Here is a 20,118-nt window from a genome sequence, read left to right on the forward strand (position 1 = left end):
GTTTTGTTTTCCCCTTTGTGTGCCTATGTGCCAGTTTAGTTTACGATTTGTTTATCCTAGCTTTCATGCTAGCGTCTTTTCTTTGCCTTTTCTTAGCTCCAGTATTTTTGTTCTCTAGCAATCATTAGTTCATACCTTTTGCTGGGTTCAATTTTCGGCGCATCCTCGAGGGAATCGAACCCGGCATCACTATGCCGAACAGGCGTAACAAATGGAGCGTAAACAGGAACTAAAAATAGTCTTAAACCAACAGAACATAACTAAACAAAACGTGACCACAGAACATGACACATTTGCAGGTGTGTAATTTGTTGTGAGTTCATGCTCTGTGTTGGTTTTGTTCTTTGAACAAAGTGATGTTCATGCACGGTTCATTTTGTGCACCAGTAAAAAAAAACATTTTATTTTTTACTAAAGAAGGGTCCGTTGAATGCACATTTGAAACTGGTGGGGTTCGGTACCTCCAACAAGGTTAAGAACCACTGAATTAAACCTATAAGTCATATCTTATCATCTTCATAATTTTTTACATTTTTGTGAATACAGAAATAGATTTACATTATTTTATTCCACTGTCAAGTTTCTTCTTTCATACAGTAACTGATTGAAATAATTATTTCCATTATCACTGTTCTAAATCTAGTTTAATTAAAGATCTCAGTCCTTTTCAGATTAAAATTACTTTCTCTTTTTACTAATCTGTTTTGAATGTTGTTTGGTGGAATTGTGGCATGTGCTTTGTACGTTACTTTTAGTTCTTATATGGGTGTCAAACTCAAATACAGAGTGGGCCAAAATTTTAAACGGAACAAAGCCGCGGGCCAAGGTTGAACAAATTAACCTTTTAATAGGGACCCAAACAAGTTTTGCATTGAATATTGAACAAGCAAGGCTTATATAACTTTAGTGACATGCAAAATCCAGTTTCAAATAATAATAATAATAACTAAAAAAATATCAATGGCATATCAAATGAAATAAAAATAAAAATTGTATGCCTTTTTTTCTATTGGTGTGAAGACTCTTCTTCGGCATGGTAATGCCGGTGTGGTTTTTCCAGGGATGCGTCGAAGCAATGAACACAACAAGGTAAGTTAAAGGGTATTTATTTAATAATAAAAGGCTATGAACAAAACACTGGTGTAAAGAGAAAAGGTAAACCAAAGACGCTAGCGTGGAAGCTAGGATAAAACACAAGGAAAACTAAAACTTGGTACAAGGACACAAAAGAGTAAACAAAAACATTCAGCATGAAAGCTGGAAAATAAAGTGGCTTAGCGTGAGAGCTAGTGAGAAAATACATACATAGAATGATGAGAGTCGTCACTGTTGCGCGTGGGCAAATTAGGATCCGAGAATGAGTAAACAGAAAAGGTGAGCTTAAATAGGAGGGTGAAAATGAGTAGCAGGTGTGCGGGGCGAGACTAATAGGTGGACTGATGTGTAACCATAGTGATGGACAAAAACAGGAAATAAACGGGTCAGACTGAGAATGAAAAAACAAACGTGAAGATCTGAGCAGCAGATCGCAACAATTTGCAATCTTCTGAGGTAAATATAAACATTTTTTCCACAGGCTAATAATACATTTGAAAATAAAATAACAATAATGAATGAACCAAACATTCAAGCCTTGAAGTAGCAAGAGAAAATGCATGAAGAAAACGTTAATTATTGGTCAGTTTGCTGGAAGTTTTTCCCGGAAGAGTTAGTGCTGCAAGGGGTTCTGGGTATTTGTTCTGTTGTGTTACGGTGCGGCTGTTCACCCGAGATGTGTTTGTCATTCTTGTTTGGTGTGGGCTCACAATGTGGCGCATATTTGTAACAGTGCTAATGTTGTTTATATGGCCACCCTCAGTGTGACCCGTATGGGTGTTGACCAAGTATTGCATTCACTTGTGTGTGTGTGTGTGTGTGTGCATGTGTGTGTACAGTAAAAGCCACAAATATTATGTGAAACGCTGTTAGTATGGAGGAAAAGCGGACGTGACGACAGGTTGTAGAGAACGCTAAAGGCAGTGCCTTAAATGCAAGCCCCCAGGTGGAAATCGGTAGAAATTCGGGAGAATGGTTGCCCCGGGAGATTTTCGGGAGGGGCTCTGAACTTCGGGAGTCTACCGGGAAAATTAGGAGGGTTGGCAAGTATGAGTATTAGCGGTGAATGCGGTGTTACAGCAGCACCGACGCTGTATAACACCGGCGGGCCAGCTCTAATGCTAAATTGATATTGCCTCAAGGGCCAAATTAAATTACACGGCGGGCCAGATTTGGCCCGCGGGCCAGAGTTTGACACCCATGCTCTAGTACAGGGGTCGGGAACCTTTTTGGCTGAGAGAGCCTCACAAGCCAAATATTTTTAAAAGTTTTTCTGTAAGAGCCATTTAATTTTTTTTTTAAACACTGAATACAACTATTTGCTTGAATTTTTAAGAAAGACCAACATTTTTAGAGTATAATAAGTCTCTTATTCTTTTTAATAACATTATTATTCTGAGGCTAACCAAAAATAAATAAAATACTTCTTACCATTAATCCGACTTCTTGAACAGGTGCGGTGGAAACCGGATGGATGGATGAAAATGCATGAGAATGTTTTATATTTTGAATGTTATTTTTTAAACTGTGATTACTAGCGGAATTATTCATTACTTATCGTGTTAACCAATGTCAGCTAAGATTTATCTGAGAGCCAGATGCAGTCATCAGAAGAGCCACATCTGGCTCTAGAGCCATAGGTTCCCTACCCCTGGTCTAGTATATCGTACTCTGCCAGTTCATGACATTTCAATAAGTTTAACTGGTTGAACATTGGGTTCCCTTTATGCATTTCCAGTAATGATTCTTACAACTCTTTTCCGCAGAAGGAATATTAGAATGAAACATGTTTTCCAGGCACTTCAATACAGTTTTGTTAGATATTGAAACAATCAGTGACTTATCGAAAATATACAATGTTTTTTTTTAATGGACTAATTCCTTCACTTTGTGTAAAATAACACTAGTTTGAAATACTTTAGCCTTTGGATCATTTATATGTGATTTCCCTGACAAATGTTCATCAATTATTAGACTTAGACTTCCTTTTTGTTGTCATTCAAATTTGAACTTTACAGTACAGATAAGAAGGAAATTTCGACGCATTAACTCATGTTAGTGCAGGATAAAAAATCAAATATAAATAAATAGATTACTGAACACTTATACTCCGAAAAATGCGGTACGACAAAAAAAAACTGCATCTAAAGGGCATTCAAGGGGTTATTATTCGAAGAAATTTGACATGTTAGCTATTTTCTTTAGGACTAAACATGATTAAGAGATTCGGGCAAAAAAGTGGGGAAAAAATGTGATAAAATGAGTTTAAACTCCCTGATGACTTTTTTGTCCTTTACTCAGGTTATCGCTGATATATGAAAATATTAAAATAAACACAAAAAAACATTGTTTGGAGAAAAAAAATATTTCATTCAGAGTAAGTGCGACTTATATATGTTTTTTTACTTCTTTATTATGCATTTTCGGCAGGTGTGACTTATACTCCGAAAAATGCGGTATTTTATTTATTATTGGTTAGCTTCAGAATAACAATGTTATTAAAAATAATAAGAGACTTATTAAACTATAAAAATGTTGGTCTTGCTTAAAAATGCATGCATTTAGTTGTATTCAGTATTAAAAAATATATTATATGGCTCTCACGGAAATACATTTTAAAATATTTGCCTTTTATGGAATGTGAGTGTGAATGTTGTCTGTCTATCTGTGTTAGCCCTGCGATGAGGTGGGGACTTGTCCAGGGTGTACACCGCCTTCCGCCCAAATACAGCTGAGATAGGCTCCAGCGCCCCCCGTGACCCTGAAAGGGACAAGCGGTAGGAAATGGATGGATGGATGGAATGTGAGTGTGAATGTTGTCTGTCTATCTGTGTTGGCCCTGCGATGAGGTGGCGACTTGTCCAGGGTGTACCCCGCCTTCCGCCCAAGTACAGCTGAGATAGGCTCCAGCACCCCCCGCGACCCTGAAAGGGACAAGCGGTAGGAAATGGATGGAATGTGAGTGTGAACTTTGTCTGTCTATCTGTGTTGGCCCTGCGATGAGGTGGCGACTTGTCCAGGGTGTACCCCGCCTTCCGCCCAAGTACCGCTGAGATAGGCTCCAGCACCCATGAAAGGGACAAGCGGTAGGAAATGGATGGAACGTGAGTGTGAACTTTGTCTGTCTATCTGTGTTGGCCCTGTGATGAGGTGGCCACTTGTCCAGGGTGTACACCGCCTTCTGGCCAAATACAGCTGAGATAGGCTCAAAGGCCCTCTGGGACCTCAAAGGGAATAAGCGGTAGGAAATGGATGGATGGATGGATGGAATGTGAGTGTGAATGTTGTCTGTCCATCTGTGTTGGCCCTGTGATGAGGTGGCAACTTGTCCAGGGTGTACGCCACCTTCCGCCCAAGTACAGCTGAGATAGGCTCCAGCAGCATCCCCCGCGACCCTGAAAGGGACAAGCGGTAGAAAAGATATGGATGGATGGAATGTGAGTGTGAATGTTGTCTGTCTATCTGTGTTAGCCCTGCGATGAGGTGGCGACTTGTCCAGGGTGTACACCGCCTTCTGCCCAAATACAGCTGAGATAGGCTCCAGCGCCCCCCATGACCCTGAAAGGGACAAGCGGTAGGAAATGGATGGATGGATGGAATGTGAGTGTGAATGTTGTCGGTCTATCTGTGTTGGCCCTGTGATGAGGTGGCAACTTGTCCAGGGTGTACCCCACCTTCCGCCCAAGTACAGCTGAGATAGGCTCCAGCAGCATCCCCCGCGACCCTGAAAGGGACAGGCGGTAGAAAATGGATGGGTGGGGCGGTTTAGCTCGGTTGGTATAGTGGCCGTGCCAGCAACTTGAGGGTTGCAGGTTCGCTTCCCACTTCTGCCAACCTAGTCACTGCCGTTGTGTCCTTGGGCAAGACACTTTACCCACCTGCTCCCAGTGCCACCCACACTGGTTTGAATGGAACTTAGATATTGGGTTTCACTATGTAAAGCGCTTTGAGTCACTAGAGAAAAAGCGCTATATAAATATAATTCACTTCACTTCACTCTCTCAGCCAAAAAGGTTCCTGATCTAAGAGTGTGGCAGCAGTGATTTTGGTGTGTAAGTGGAGTTCTCCTGTTTGTTTCCACTTTTGTAAAGTGGTTTTACTTTAGCAATTTTCATATGATCTGGAATGATAAATTAGAGATGTTCGATAACTAAATCTACGAGGCTCTGTATAAATGTCTAATTTGGACACTATGTAATGTTTCATGCTTGTCTACTTTATCAAGTACTGTTTATATTATCTATTATAGTGTCTCCAATTGTATACATTTTTTGTATTTAGGGATTTAATACATTTACAGTGTATGTTTTGTCACTTAACCAGCCTGGTATCAATTTTCGTGTCATTCCTCCTCTCACCGCTAAGAGTGCACACACAGAGGGTAAACGCCGCCCTCTGCTGGCGACAGAAGATATCGCTGCTGCAAATCATTTCATCCAGCCATTCACTAGTATTTGCACACCCTGCAATTTGGCAAGTTTTCCCACTTAGAAGTTAAGGAGAGGTCTGAAATGTTCATCATAGATGTATTCACACTGTTAGAGACGTAATCTAAAAAGAAAAATCCGGAAATCACATTGTGTGAATTTTTTTTTTTAATGATTTATTTGTATTTTACAAACCCCGTTTCCATTTGAGTTGGGAAATTGTGTTAGATGTAAATATAAACAGAATACAATGATTTGCAAATCCTTTTCAACCCATATTCAGTTGAATATGCTACAAAGAGAACATATTTGATGTTCAAACTGATAAACAAATTTTTTTTTTGCAAATAATCATTAACTTTAGAATTTGATGCCAGCAACACGTGACAAAGGAGTTGGGAAAGGTGGCAATGAATACTGAAAAAGTTGAGGAATGCTCATCAAACACTTATTTGGAACATCCTACAGGTGTGCAGGCTAATTGGGAACAGGTGGGTGCCATGATTGGGTATAAAAGCAGCTTCCATGAAATGCTAAGTAATTCACAAACAAGGATGGGGCGAAAGTCACCAATTTCTAAGCAAATTATTGAACAGTTTTAGAACAACATTTCTCAACGAGCTATTGCAAGGAATTTAGGGATTTTACCATCTACGGTCCGTAAAATCATCAAAAGGTTCAGAGAATCTGGAGAAATCACTGCACGTAAGCGATGATATTACGGACCTTTGATCCCTCAGGCGGTACTGCATCAAAAACCGACATCAGTGTGTAAAGGATATCACCACATGGGCTCAGGAACACTTCAGAAAACCACTGTTAGTAACTACAGTTGGTCGCTACATCTGTAAGTGCAAGTTAAAACTGTACTATGCAACGCGCCACACATTTTTGACGGGAGATAGGTCTGGACTGCAGGCAGGCCAGGAAAGTACCCGCACTCTATTTTTACGAAGCCAAGCTGTTGTAACACGGGCTGAATGTGATTTGGCATTGTCTTTCTGAAATAAGCAGGGGCGTCCATGAAAAAGACGGCGCTTAGATGGCAGCATATGTTGTTCCAAAACCTGTATGTGCCTTTCAGCATTAATGGTGCCTTCACAGATGTGTAAGTTACCCATGCCTTGGGCACTAATACACCCCCATACCATCACAGATGCTGGCTTTTGAACTTTGCGCCTATAACATTTCGGATGGTTATTTTCCTCTTTGTTCCGGAAGACACCACGTCCACAGTTTCCAAATATAATTTGAAATGTGGACTCGTCAGACCACAGAACACTTTTCCACTTTGCATCAGTCCATCTTAGGTGAGCTCGGGCCCAGCGAAGCCAGCCGCGTTCCTTGGTGTTGTTGATAAATGGGTTTGGCTTTGCATAGTAGAGTTTTAACTTGCACTTACAGATGTAGCGACCAACTGTAGTTACTGACAGTGGTTTTATGAAGTGTTCCTGAGCCCTTGTGGTGATATCATTTACACACTGATGTCTGTTTTTGATGCAGTACCGCCTGAGGGATCAAAGGTCTGTAATATCATCGCTTACGTGCAGTGATTTCTCCAGATTCTCTGAACCTTTTGATGATTTTACGGACCATAGATGGTAAAATCCCTAAATTCCTTGCAATAGCTCGTTGAGAAATATTGTTCTAAAACTGTTCGACAATTTGCTTACAAAGTGGTGACCCTCACCCCATCCTTGTTTGTGAATTACTTAGCATTTCATGGAAGTTGCTTTTATACCCAATCATGGCACCCACCTGTTCCCAATTAGCCTGCACACCTGTGGGATGTTCCAAATAAGTGTTTGATGAGCATTCCTCAACTTTATCAGTATTTATTGCCACCTTTCCCAACTTCTTTGTCACATGTTGCTGGCATCAAATTCTAAAGTTAATGATTAATTGCAAAAAATATATATATATATATCAGTTTGAACATCAAATATGTTGTCTTTGTAGCATATTCAACTGAATATGGGTTGAAAAGGATTTGCAAATCATTGTATTCTGTTTATATTTACATCTAACACAATTTCCCAACTCAAATGGAAACATGGCTTGTACTTATGAACCCCAGTAACATACAGATAAATCATTAAAAGAAAGAAATCAGCAAATCGGCAAGAAATCTGCTTTCAAAGAACTCCGGCTCATTAAGTTAAAGTTAAAGTACCAATGATAGTCACACACACACACACTAGGTTTTGTGAAATGTGTCCTCTGCATTCGACCCATCACCCTTGATCACCCCCTGGGAGGTGAGGGGAGCAGTGAGCAGCAGTGGTGGCCACGCCCAGGAATCATTTTTGGTGATTTAACCCCCAATTTCAACCCTTGATGCTGAGTGCCAAGCAGGGAGGCAATGGGTCCCATTTTTATAATCTTTGGTATGACTCGGCCGGGTTTGAACTCACAACCTACCGATCTCAGGTGTGTGGGTGATTAGTTGTGGGGTAAAGGTGGACTGTGTTCTTTAAGGTAGACTGACAGCACTTTGAGAGTCGAAATTCTTGCTGATTGTCATGTGTGCAAAGACTTATGAACCCCAGTAACAGACAAATAAATCATTAAAAGAAATAAATGGGCAAATCGGCAAGAAATCTGTGTTCAAAGAACTCCGGCTTATTAGTGATTCCCAGAGCCCCAAAAAAGGTCTGCGGGCTATAGAATGTTTTCTATTCGGGCTCCAGTACTCTGGAATGCCCTCCTGGTAACAGTTAGAGATGTCACCTCAGTAGAAGCATTTAAGTCCCCTCTTAAAACTCATTTGTATACTCTAGCCTTTAAATAGACCCCCTTTCAGACCAGTTGATCTGCCGTTTCTTTTCTTTTCTCCTCTCCTCTGCACAGGTCCAGTGGCCATGGATGAAGTGCTGGCTGTCCAGAGTCAGGACCCGGGGTGGACCGCTCGCCTGTGCATCGGTTGGGGACATCCCTGCGCTACTGACCCGTGTCCGCTTGGGATGGTCTCCTGCTGGCCCCCTATGGACTGGACTCACACTATTATGTTAGATCCACTATGGAGTGGGCTCTCACTATTATGTTAGATCCCCTATGTACTGGACTCTCACTATTATGTTAGATCCACTATGGACTGGACTCTCACGATTTTGTTAGATCCACTATGGGCTGGACTCTCACTATTATGTTAGATCCACTATGGGCTGGACTCTCACTGTTATGTTGGATCCACTATGGACTGGACTCTATTATGTTAGATCCACTATGGACTGGACTCTCACTATTATGTTTGATCCACTATGGACTGGACTCTCACTATTATGTTAGACACACTATGGACTGGACTCACTATTATGTTAGATCCACTATGGGCTGGACTCTCACTATTATGTTTGATCCACTATGGACTGGACTCTCACTATTATGTTAGATCCACTATGGACTGGACTCTCACTATTATGTTAGATCCAATATAGACTGGACTCTCACTATTATGTTAGATCCACTATGGACTGGACTCTCACTATTATGTTGGATCCCCTATGTACTGGACTCTCACTATTATGTTAGATCCACTATGGACTGGACTCTCACGATTATGTTAGATCCACTATGGGCTGGACTCTCACTATTATGTTAGATCCACTATGGGCTGGACTCTCACTGTTATGTTGGATCCACTATGGACTGGACTCTATTATGTTGGATCCACTATGGACTGGACTCTATTATGTTAGATCCACTATGGACTGGACTCTCACTATTATGTTTGATCCACTATGGACTGGACTCTCACTATTATGTTAGACACACTATGGACTGGACTCACTATTATGTTAGATCCACTATGGGCTGGACTCTCACTTTTATGTTAGATCCACTATGGACTCTCACTATTATGTTAGATCCACTAAGGACTGGACTCTCACTTTTATGTTGGATCCACTATGGACTCTCACTATTATGTTAGATCCACTATGGACTGGACTCTCACTATTATGTTAGATCCACTAAGGACTGGACTCTCACTATCATGTTAGATCCACTATGGACTGGACTTTCACAATATTGTCAGACCCACTCGACATCCATGGCATCCAATTTCCCCTAGGGGGGAGGTTTACCCACATCTGCGGTCCTCTCCAAGGTTTCTCAGTCATTCTCATCGACGTCTCACTGGGTTGTGAGTTTTTCTTTGTCCTTATGTGGGCTCTGAACCGAGGATGTCGTTGTGGCTTGTGCAGCCCTTTGAGACACTTGTGATTTAGGGCTATATATTGATTGATTGATTTCTGTATTTTTCTTTATAGATGATGTCTCTAACAGTGGAAATACATCGATGAACATTTCAGACCTCTTCCTACTTTTTAAGTATGTTCACACCTGAGAGGCAAATCCCATCACGTAAGCACCAACTTGCACGTCCTAAAATGTGTAAAATATTGCATCTGATGGTTTTCTGTAGACCAGGGGTCACCAACGCGGTGCCCATGGGCACCAGGTAGCCCGTAAGGACCAGATGAGTCGCCCGCTGGCCTGTTCTAAAAATAGCTCAAATAGCAGCACTTACCAGTGAGCTACCTCTATTTTTTAAATTTACTATTTACTAGCAAGCTGGTCTCGCTTTGCTCGACATTTTTAATTCTAAGAGAGACAAAACTCAAATAGAATTGGAAAATCCCAGAAAATATTTTAAAGATTTGGTCTTCACTTGTTTAAATAAATTCATTTATTTTTTTACTTTGCTTCGTATAACTTTCAGAAAGACAATTTTAGAGAAAAAAATACAAACCTATAAATGATTTTAGGATTTTTAAACACATATACCTTTTAACCTTTTAAATTCCTTCCTGACAATTTAAATCAATGTTCAAGTAGATTTATTTTTTTTATTGTAAAGAATCCATCCATCCATTTTCTACCGTTCATTCCCTTTGTAGCTGAGATAGGCACCAGCGACCCCAATCGGGCAGAAGGCGGTGTACACCCTGGACAAGTCGCCAGAATAATAAATACATTTTAATTTAATCCTTCATTTTAGCTTGTTTTTTCGTCGAAGAATATTTGTGAAATATTTCTTCAAACTTATGATTAAAATTCAAAGAAATTATTGTGACAAATCTAGAAAATCTTTAGAATCATATTTAAAACTCATTTCAAAGTCTTTTGAATTTTTTTTTTAATTTTTGTCTTGGAAAATCTAAAACAAAATAATGACTTGTCTTTGTTAGAAATATAGCTTGGTCCAATTTGTTAAATATTCTAACAAAGTGCAGATTGGATTTTAACCTATTTAAAACATGTCATCAAAATTCTAAAATTAATCTTAATCAGGAAAAATTACTAATGATGTTCCAGAAATTATTTTTTTAATTTTTTCCAAAAAGATTCGAATTAGCTAGTTTTTCTCTTCTTTTTTTCGGTTGAATTTTGAATTTTAAAGAGTCAAAATTGAAGATAAACTATGTTTCAAAATGTAATTTTCATTTTTTTCCTGTTTTCTCCTCTTTTAAACCGTTCAATTAAGTGTTTTTTTCATCATTTATTCTCTACAAAAAACGTTCCGTAAAAGGAAAAAAAATGTATGACGTAATGACAGACAGAAATACTCATTTTATATATATATATATATATATATATATATATATCTTGATTGGATTATCCAGAGAATAGTGCTCGATACCGTGGTAGAGCGCAATATGAATGTGTGGGAAAAATCACAGGACTATTTTATTTCTACAGAACTGTTTCATGAGGGGTTCCCTCAATCATCAGGAGAATTCATGAAACAGTTCTGTAGAGATGAAGTAGTCTTGTGATTTTTTCCACACATACATATATATATATATATATATTTATTTATTGAAGGTAAATTGAGCAAATTAGCTATTTCCGGCTATTTATTTAAGTGTATCAAACTGGTAGCCCTTCGCATTAATCAGTACCCAAGAAGTAGCTCCTGGTTTCAAAAAGGTTGCTGACCCCTGGTCTAGACAATTGTCCCCCACTACCCTCCAGACTTTGGCCCCCAGTGCCAAAGGTGAAGTGAGAAGACAAGTTTGTGCAAATCCTGTCCATGTTTTTATTTGTCAAAAAGAGGTCAAGACAGTTGAAGAAGGTACTTCATCCCCTTTCAAGAAAAAAAAAAAAAAAAAAAAGGTAAAGCTTTCCTCAGCAGCAAGCTTGGAAAAATAAAAGACTTTTCCTTCCGAGATGCTAATAAATGTTCTTTGACACCGTCGTTTGTGACAGAAATGATAATAAATAAGATTGCAGCGAAACTTCACCCGCTGACCCGAGGAGCACCGAGGAGCACCTTACCTTCCGTGGCCCAAGATCTACAATCTACAATACGCAGCAATCACAGATTGCAAAGGTAGGACACGCCCACAAACCCACTTTGACCTATCCGGGACTCTCTTTGGATGCTGACTAAAGTCTGGGCTTCCGCTGCCCGCACACCAGTTCTCCTGACTAATTCCTGGGCTGCAATACTAGCAAAGTACGTCTTCAAGTCTGTCTTTTAGAAGTGATCAGGCAGAGACGGGAATCGAACGCCTGGTAGACAATGAAACACTTGTGGTGCACTACTTCTTTCTAATTAGCCCGAACCACTCTGTGATGCTTCTGATTGGCACTGACATACCCGTAGGTCTTCTTTCTCCGCCTTAAGAATGCGATACAAATACTCGATTTGGTTTTGAGGGGGGCGGGGCCTCGCACTCCCCTCAATATTTCCCTTTAAGAGTTGAGACGGTGGAAGATGAAGTCAAGTGAAAGTGAGAAGCAGCTTCTGAAGTCCAAAAAAGGCAAAAGGTGGCGCTGTCCTCGTGTGTGACGGGCAGGCGGTCACCTGGCATCACCAAACACACTTTAAAGTTCTCTTCTTTCCCACGTCGCCCGTGCGCCATCTTGTCCGCTCGGTTCAGTCGGCGTGCGGCTTTTCCGCACAACCCTGTGGAGGAGGGAGACATGAAGATGACAATCAAGTCTTTACTGCGCTCACTGACATGTTTTGGGTCTAGTTTGTACTTCATTCGCCACTTTTTTTTTTGTCCTTTGAGGTAAAATGTTGCTTTATTTGTGGCCGTAATGTTGGTTGTGTTACTCCAGGGGTGCCCAAACTTTTGAACCTGGGGCGCGCATTGGACCAAAAGATTTGGATGAAAGTAAAATCTAACCCAGGGGTCAGCAACCTTTTTGGAACCAAGAGCTACTTCTTGGGTACTGATTAATGCCAAGGGCTACCAGTTTGATACACACTTCAATAAATTGCCAGAAATAGCCAATTTGCTCAATTTACCTTTAATAAATAAATCTATATATGTATATAAAAAAATGGGTATTTCTGTCTGTCATTGTGTCATACATTTTTTTTTTCCTTTTACGAAAGGTCTTTTTGTAGAGAATAAATGATGAAAAAAACACTTAATTGAACGGTTTAAAAGAGGAGAAAACAGGAAAAAAATGAAAATTAAATTTTAAAACATAGTTTCTCTTCAATTAGCAAATAAAACACTCAACATTATTTAACACAGGGGTCAGCAACCTTTTTGAAACCAAGAGCTACTTCTTGGGTACTGATTAATGCCAAGGGCTACCAGTTTGATACACACTTAAATAAATTGCCAGAAATAGCCAATTTGCTCAATTTACCTTTAATAAATAAATCTATATATATATAAAAAAATGGGTGTCTGTCATTCCGTCCTATATTTTTTTTCCTTTTACGGAAGGTTTTTTGTAGAGAATAAATGATAAAAAAAACACTTAATTGAACGGTTTAAGAGAAAAGAAAACACGAAAAAAATGAAAATTAAATTTTGAAACATAGTTTATCTTCAATTTCAACTCTTTAAAATTCAAAATTCAACCGAAAAAAGTGAAAAGAAAAACTAGCTAATTCGAATCTTTTTGAAAAAATTAAAAAAAGAATTTATGGAACATCATTAGTAATTTTTCCTGATTCATTTTAGAATTTTGATGACATGTTTTAAATAGGTTAAAATCCAATCTGCACTTTGTTAGAATATATAACAAATTGGACCAAGCTATATTTCTAACAAAGACAAATCATTATTTCTTCTAGATTTTCCAGAACAAAAATTTTAAAAGAAATTCAAAAGACTTTGAAATAAGATTTAAATTTGATTCTCTAGATTTGCAAGAATAATTTTTTTAAATTTTAATCATAAAAAGTTTGAAGAAATATTTCACAAATATTATTCGTTGAAAAAAACAGAAGCTAAAATGAAGAATTAAATTAAAATGTATTTATTATTCTTTAAAATAAAAATTAAAAAAATACTTGAACATTGATTTAAATTGTCAGGAAAGAAGAGGAAGGAATTTAAAAGGTATTTGTGTTTAAGAATCCTAAAAAAAATTTTAAGGTTATATTTTTTCTCTAAAATTGTCTTTCTGAAAGTTATAAGAAGCAAAGTAAAAAAATAAATGAATTTATCTAAACAATTCTATTTGAGTTTTGTCTCTCTTAGAAATGTCAAGCAAAGCGAGACTAGCTTGCTAGTAAATAAATAAAAAAATAAGAGGCAGCTCACTGGTAAGTGCTGCTATTTGAGCTATTTTTAGAACAGGACTCATCCGGTCCTTACGGGCTACCTGGTGCCCCCTGATAGAACCCACACATACAGGCTAAAAGTGTGGACACATTCTCATTTCATGTGTTTTCATGACTATTTACATTGTAGATTGTCAATGAAGGCATCAAAACTATGAATAAAGACATGTGGAGTTAAAAAAAACAAGGTGAAAGTAAAGCTGCAAGCAGCGATGGACGGGACTGCTTGGGCTGCTGCCCCCGCGACCCAAGCCCGGATAAGCGGTAGAAGATGGATGTGTTCTGAAGCTTGGCATGTTTTTGTAATTGTGTCTTTAAGTTCTCCATTTAGGGCGGCATAGCTCGGTTGGTAGAGTGGCCGTGCCAGCAACTTGAGAGTTGCAGGTTCGATTCCCGCTTATGCCACCCTAGTTACTGCTGTTGTGTCCTTGGGCAAGACACTTTACCCACCTGCTCCCAGTGCCACCCACACTGGTTTAAATGTAACTTAGATATTGGGTGTCACTATGTAAAGCGCTTTGAGTAACTTGAGAAAAGCGCTATATAAATATAATTCACATCATTTTTGTTAAGGGATTATTGTTATTATTATTTTGTTCTATTTACTACGTTTCGATGGGACAGCCGAAATGTCAATATTTAAGTTGTGTACCGTTGCTATGGTTTTGGTTGCCACGGTGACGGGCATTTCCGTTTCCGCCAGCTGGTAGAAAAAAAAAAGTGTTTAAATAGCTCCGGCAAAGAAACAGTAGTACGCGGATGGAGACAGTTTACCACGACGGCGGCATAGCTCGGTTGGTAGAGTGGCCGTGCCAGCAACTTGAGGGTTGCAGGTTCGATTCCCGCTTCCGCCATCCTAGTCACTGCCGTTGTGTCCTTGGGCAAGACACTTTACCCACCTGCTCCCAGTGCCACCCACACTGCTTTAAATGTAACTTACATATTGGGTTTCCCTATGTAAAGCGCTTTGAGTCACTTGAGAAAAGCGCTATATAAATATAATTCACTTCACTTCACTTCACGATTGCATATCGGAGAAAGAACAACGGTGAGAGAATTCTATCAGAGTGTGAGTGACAAGTGTGTTATTTGCACTAGTTTCAGTTTAGGACATTTAGGGTGCTTCACCTTGCTAGTATATGTGAAGTTCATGCTAACGGCTAGGAAGCTAACCGGTGTTTGTGTGCTGCACCGTGACTCAACTTATGGCAAGTTTATTCCCGTTTAGCTAAGTTTGTTTATATAGACCAGGGGTAGGGAACCTGTGGCTCTCGAGCCAGATGTGGCTCTTTTGATGACTGCATCTAACTCTCAGATAAATCTTAGCTGACGTTGCTTAACACGATAAGTAATGAATAATTCCGCTGGTAATCACATAACGTTCCAAATATAAAACATTCTCATGCATTGTAATAGATTCCATCCATTTCTATCGCGCCTGTTCAAGATGTCGCATTAATGGTCAAAAGTATTCTATTTATTATTTGTTACCTTCAAAATAATGTTATTAAAGAGAATAAAAGATGGACGCATTTAGTTGTTGTAATCAGGGAAAGTCCAAAAGGCATAAATTCTCTTGTCAGAGCGTAGGGACGACACTGTACAAGGGTACAGGTCTACGGGTTTCTCCTCATTGAGCTAAATTGAATCCTGTCTCTGTTTAATTCCTTGCTTCTTGTCTGTTTAATAGATGTCAGCATCAGTGTTTGAACCTGACAGTTGTATTCAGTGTTAAAACTATTATACGGTTGTCACGGAAATACATTTTAAAATATTTGGCTTTCATGGCTCTCTCAGAAAAAAAAGGTTCCCGACCCCTGATATAGACCCTCTCCCCGTGGACTGTATTGTTGGGAGAACACGTGTGGGATAGTATAGTATAGACCAGGGGCACTCACACTTTTTCTGCAAGTCGAAGAGATCTACCTCATTCCTATTTATAATTTATATTTATTTATTTATTTATGAAAGAGACATTTTTGTTAACAAGCTAATGGTGTTTAATGATAATACAAGCATGTTTAACACTTTCTTTCATGAAGACAAGAATATTGTGATTCCTAGTGATTCCTATTGTGATTATTAGTGATTCCTAGAGCCCAAAAAAAGTCTGCGGGCTATAGAGCGTTTTCCGTTCGGGCTCCAGTACTCTGGAATGCCCTCCCGGTAACAGTTCGAGATGCTACCTCAGTAGAAGCATTTAAGTCTCACCTTAAAACTCATCTGTATACTCTAGCCTTTAAATAGACCTCCTTTTTAGACCAGTTGATCTGCCGCTTCTTTTCTTTCTCCTATGTCCCCCCCTCCCTTGTGGAGGGGGTCCGGTCCGATGACCATGGATGAAGTACTGGCTGTCCAGAGTCGAGACCCAGGATGGACCGCTCGCCTGTGTCGGTTGGGGACATCTCTACGCTGGGGGGGGGGGGGTTGCCCACATCTGAGGTCCTCTCCAAGGTTTCTCATAGTCAGCATTGTCACTGGCGTCCCACTGGATGTGAATTCTCCCTGCCCACTAGGTGAGTTTTCCTTGCCCTTTTGTGGGTTCTTCCGAGGATGTTGTAGTCGTAATGATTTGTGCAGTCCTTTGAGACATTTGTGATTTGGGGCTATATAAATAAATATTGATTGATTGATAAGTTGGTGTATTTGATTCTGATGACTTGCATTGATTGGAATTAGACAGTGGTGCTGAGAACGTCCGCATTTTCAAATGGAGGAAAAAAAAAAGTCCTCCTTTCTGTCCAATACCACATGAAAGTGGTTGGATTTGGCATCTCATTTGTCCAACTTGCATACTCGTTTTTAAACACTTTGTTATGAGAGTAGCATGTGTGTGTGGCCCTTTAATGTCTGGCAGCAGGTGAGTGACGTCAGTGACTGTGCGGGTGGGCAAGCAAGTGAGAAAGCAGTCGCTGAGGGCGGGGGAGAAATACATTGGCATCAAACTCCGTAGCTTGCTAGCTTTCTGAGACTCTTATTTTGTTAGCACAGGCAGGATGAAACAGGTCTTTTATGGTGAAGACAGGAACTGTGCAGTCGGTCTTTAGAGTTTTGACAGTAGGTACGGAGTCTCTAGAAATAAAATGTGTTTCTCTGCGTCCGCCCTGTTAGTGATTTTTTTTCTTAAATATGAGCTTGCAGCAGCCAGAGTCATCTCACAAGATCCTCGGGTGCCGAGAATGTCAAACAACTGACGAAAGTGAAGTCTTGGTATGATTGATGATTGCTCATTTTTATGTATAGTTTTTAATGCCTGGCTTGAGATCGACTGACACACTCTCCGAGATCGACTAGTCGATCGCGATCGACGTAATGGGCACCCCCCTGGTATAGAGAGTTTAGTTGCGTGCTATTGTTGCTAAGTTGCTGCGAGGGACTTGGACACGCGGGGTTGGCGCGTCCATTGCACGCGCTTAAGGACCAGTCGACAGAGAGGGGACCCAGGACGAGGCTGGTTCTCTTCTCGCTCCAGACTGGTCCTACTGAGTCGTGCTTAACCTTCGTCTTGTGTTAGGGTCGGCACCGACCCGTTTTAGTTTTTAAATGCATAAAAACACCACATACATTTATTTTTTTGCATCAAAGTTTTTTGACTTTGTCAGGAACCTCTTCGTCAACAAAATAAAACATTTTAATTGTTTTCACTAAATTATGAAATGCTCTGGTAGAAATTATGCCCTTGGTGTTGTTAGGGTCGGTTTCGACCCAGTTATAAAAATAAGAAGATAAAGCAATGATAAGAGCCAAAACTGAACACACTGACAGACAGCTCCTCTCCCAAACATGTGAGCTTTAGTGGATTCTCATTTTACCTTGTTATCCTGTACAAAAACAAACAAAAGACGGACACTAAAAGTGTCACTTTTTGCCACTCTGATTTAGTTTTTTTATTAGTTTTGGAACTAGTAATCTATTTCTCTTGGTTTCATTTGCTTGATTTGTTGTTTGTTTGATGTTGGATTTCTGTTGCTGAAAAAAATACTTTTTAGCCTTTTTCTTGAAGTAAATATATATGGGTCGAAATTGACCCGTAACACCATAGATGTTACTATAGTTAAAATTCTTAAAATGAAAAAATAAATAAAACACATTTATTTAAGAGATGTGTTCTAATACCCGTTAGTAATAGTTAGGTAACACAACAACCTTTTTTTTATGTATATGATTCTCTTGAGGTTCGTTTTACCATTTTTTAAAATTGAAATCGAGGGGTATACTGACAAAAAAAGGCCCAATGGCCCAAACCAAAAATATTAAAACCAATATTTTCAAGGATAAGGAAGCCTAACGAGGTAACCAAGAGATGAGAAACAAATTGGATGATAGATAATTGTTTTTAGTGTATTTTACAGCTGATTTAAAACGTGGGTCAAAACCGACCCGTTAACATAAGAGATGGTAACAGAAAGCTAACACAAGAGGAAGGTTAAGGAAGCAAAGCCGTGCTTTTCCCTCCCCTCGCCATCTCTACTCAAGAACGGGAGGTGCCCCCCCTTCTCCAACGCCCCCTTTGTATCCAGCAGTTGCAACTCACTACCCCACCCCAAAGTGCACCACCGATTCATCAGGACGGCAACTGACAATCTTCTGGCCCAGGTTGGACTGTGTGTGTGTGTTGTGTGATTGGTTTAGTGTGGGTTGTTCTATTGGGGAGGTAGCGTGTGAGCAGGGATTAATGTCTGGTTATTGTATGTCTTTCTGGTTATCCATCCATCCATCCATCTTCTTCCGCTTATCCGAGGCCGGGTCGCGGGGGCAACAGCCTAAGCAGGGAAACCCAGACTTCCCTCTCCCCAGCCACTTCGTCTAGCTCTTCCCGGGGGATCCCGAGGCGTTCCCAGGCCAGCCGGGAGACATAGTCTTCCCAACGTGTCCTGGGTCTTCCCCGTGGCCTCCTACCGGTTGGACGTGCCCTAAACACCTCCCTAGGGAGGCGTTCGGGTGGCATCCTGACCAGATGCCCGAACCACCTCATCTGGCTCCTCTCCATGTGGAGGAGCAGCGGCTTTACTTTGAGTTCCTCCCGGATGACAGAGCTTCTCACCCTATCTCTAAGGGAGAGCCCCGCCACACGGCGCAGGAAACTCATTTTGGCCGCTTGTACCAGTGATCTTATCCTTTCGGTCATGACCCAAAGCTCATGACCATAGGTGAGGATGGGAACGTAGATCGACCGGTAAATTGAGAGCTTTGCCTTCCGGCTCAGCTCCTTCTTCACCACAATGGATCGGTACAACGTCCGCATTACTGAAGACGCCGCACCGATCCGCCTGTCGATCTCACGATCCACTCTTCCCCCACTCGTGAACAAGACTCCTAGGTACTTGAACTCCTCCACTTGGGGCAGGGTCTCCTCCCCAACCCGCAGATGGCATTCCACCCTTTTCCGGGCGAGAACCATGGACTCGGACTTGGAGGTGCTGATTCTCATTCCGGTCGCTTCACACTCGGCTGCGAACCGATCCAGTGAGAGCTGAAGAAGCTCTTTCTGGTTATTACATAGTAAATTTTTAAACTATATAAACCGTCTCCTCTCACTTTCTCTTAGATTAGATTCTTAAATAAATATTAAATAATAGGAGTGAAAATACAGTCCTTTACAGGCTCCCGTACAGGATGGATGGATTATTACACAGAGTTGTATACACATGTGTTATACATCAGTCTCATAGTAATAACAGTTGTAAAGTGGGCAGTATAGCTCGGTTGGTAGAGTGGCCGTGCCAGCAACTTGAGGGTTGCAGGTTCGATTCCCGCTTCAGCCATCCTAGTCACTGCCGTTGTGTCCTTGAGCAAGACACTTCACCCACCTGCTCCCAGTGCCGCCCACACTGGTTTAAATGTAACTTAGATATTCTGTTTCACTATGTAAAGCGCTTTGAGTCACTTGAGAAAAGCGCTATATAAATATAATTCACTTCACTAAAGTGGCTTGGGCATTTTATAAGGAGCCTGTCTGAGCTGCAAACTTCCTGTTTGGTTAGCTTACCAAACGGCGAGTGCTTTTGTTCATGCAACCAACCATGCTTCATCTTTTTCGGTTTCGGACCCGAA

General features: G+C 40.4%; 1 protein-coding gene across 2 annotated transcripts in view; it reads right to left on the reverse strand.

The window, feature by feature from the left end:
* Positions 1 to 11,551: 11,551 nt before the first annotated feature.
* Positions 11,552 to 20,118, reverse strand: part of insig1 (insulin induced gene 1) — a 28,469-nt gene continuing 19,902 nt past the window's right edge. For both annotated transcript variants that reach the window (XM_061922255.1, XM_061922256.1), the window contains exon 5: positions 11,552 to 12,438. In XM_061922255.1, coding sequence (XP_061778239.1) covers positions 12,409 to 12,438 — 30 coding nt within the window. In that variant the 3' untranslated portion in view covers positions 11,552 to 12,408. The remainder of the gene's footprint in view (positions 12,439 to 20,118) is intronic.

Source organism: Nerophis ophidion, linkage group LG15 (assembly GCF_033978795.1).
Source record: "Nerophis ophidion isolate RoL-2023_Sa linkage group LG15, RoL_Noph_v1.0, whole genome shotgun sequence".
NCBI classification, from domain to species: Eukaryota; Metazoa; Chordata; class Actinopteri; order Syngnathiformes; family Syngnathidae; genus Nerophis; species Nerophis ophidion.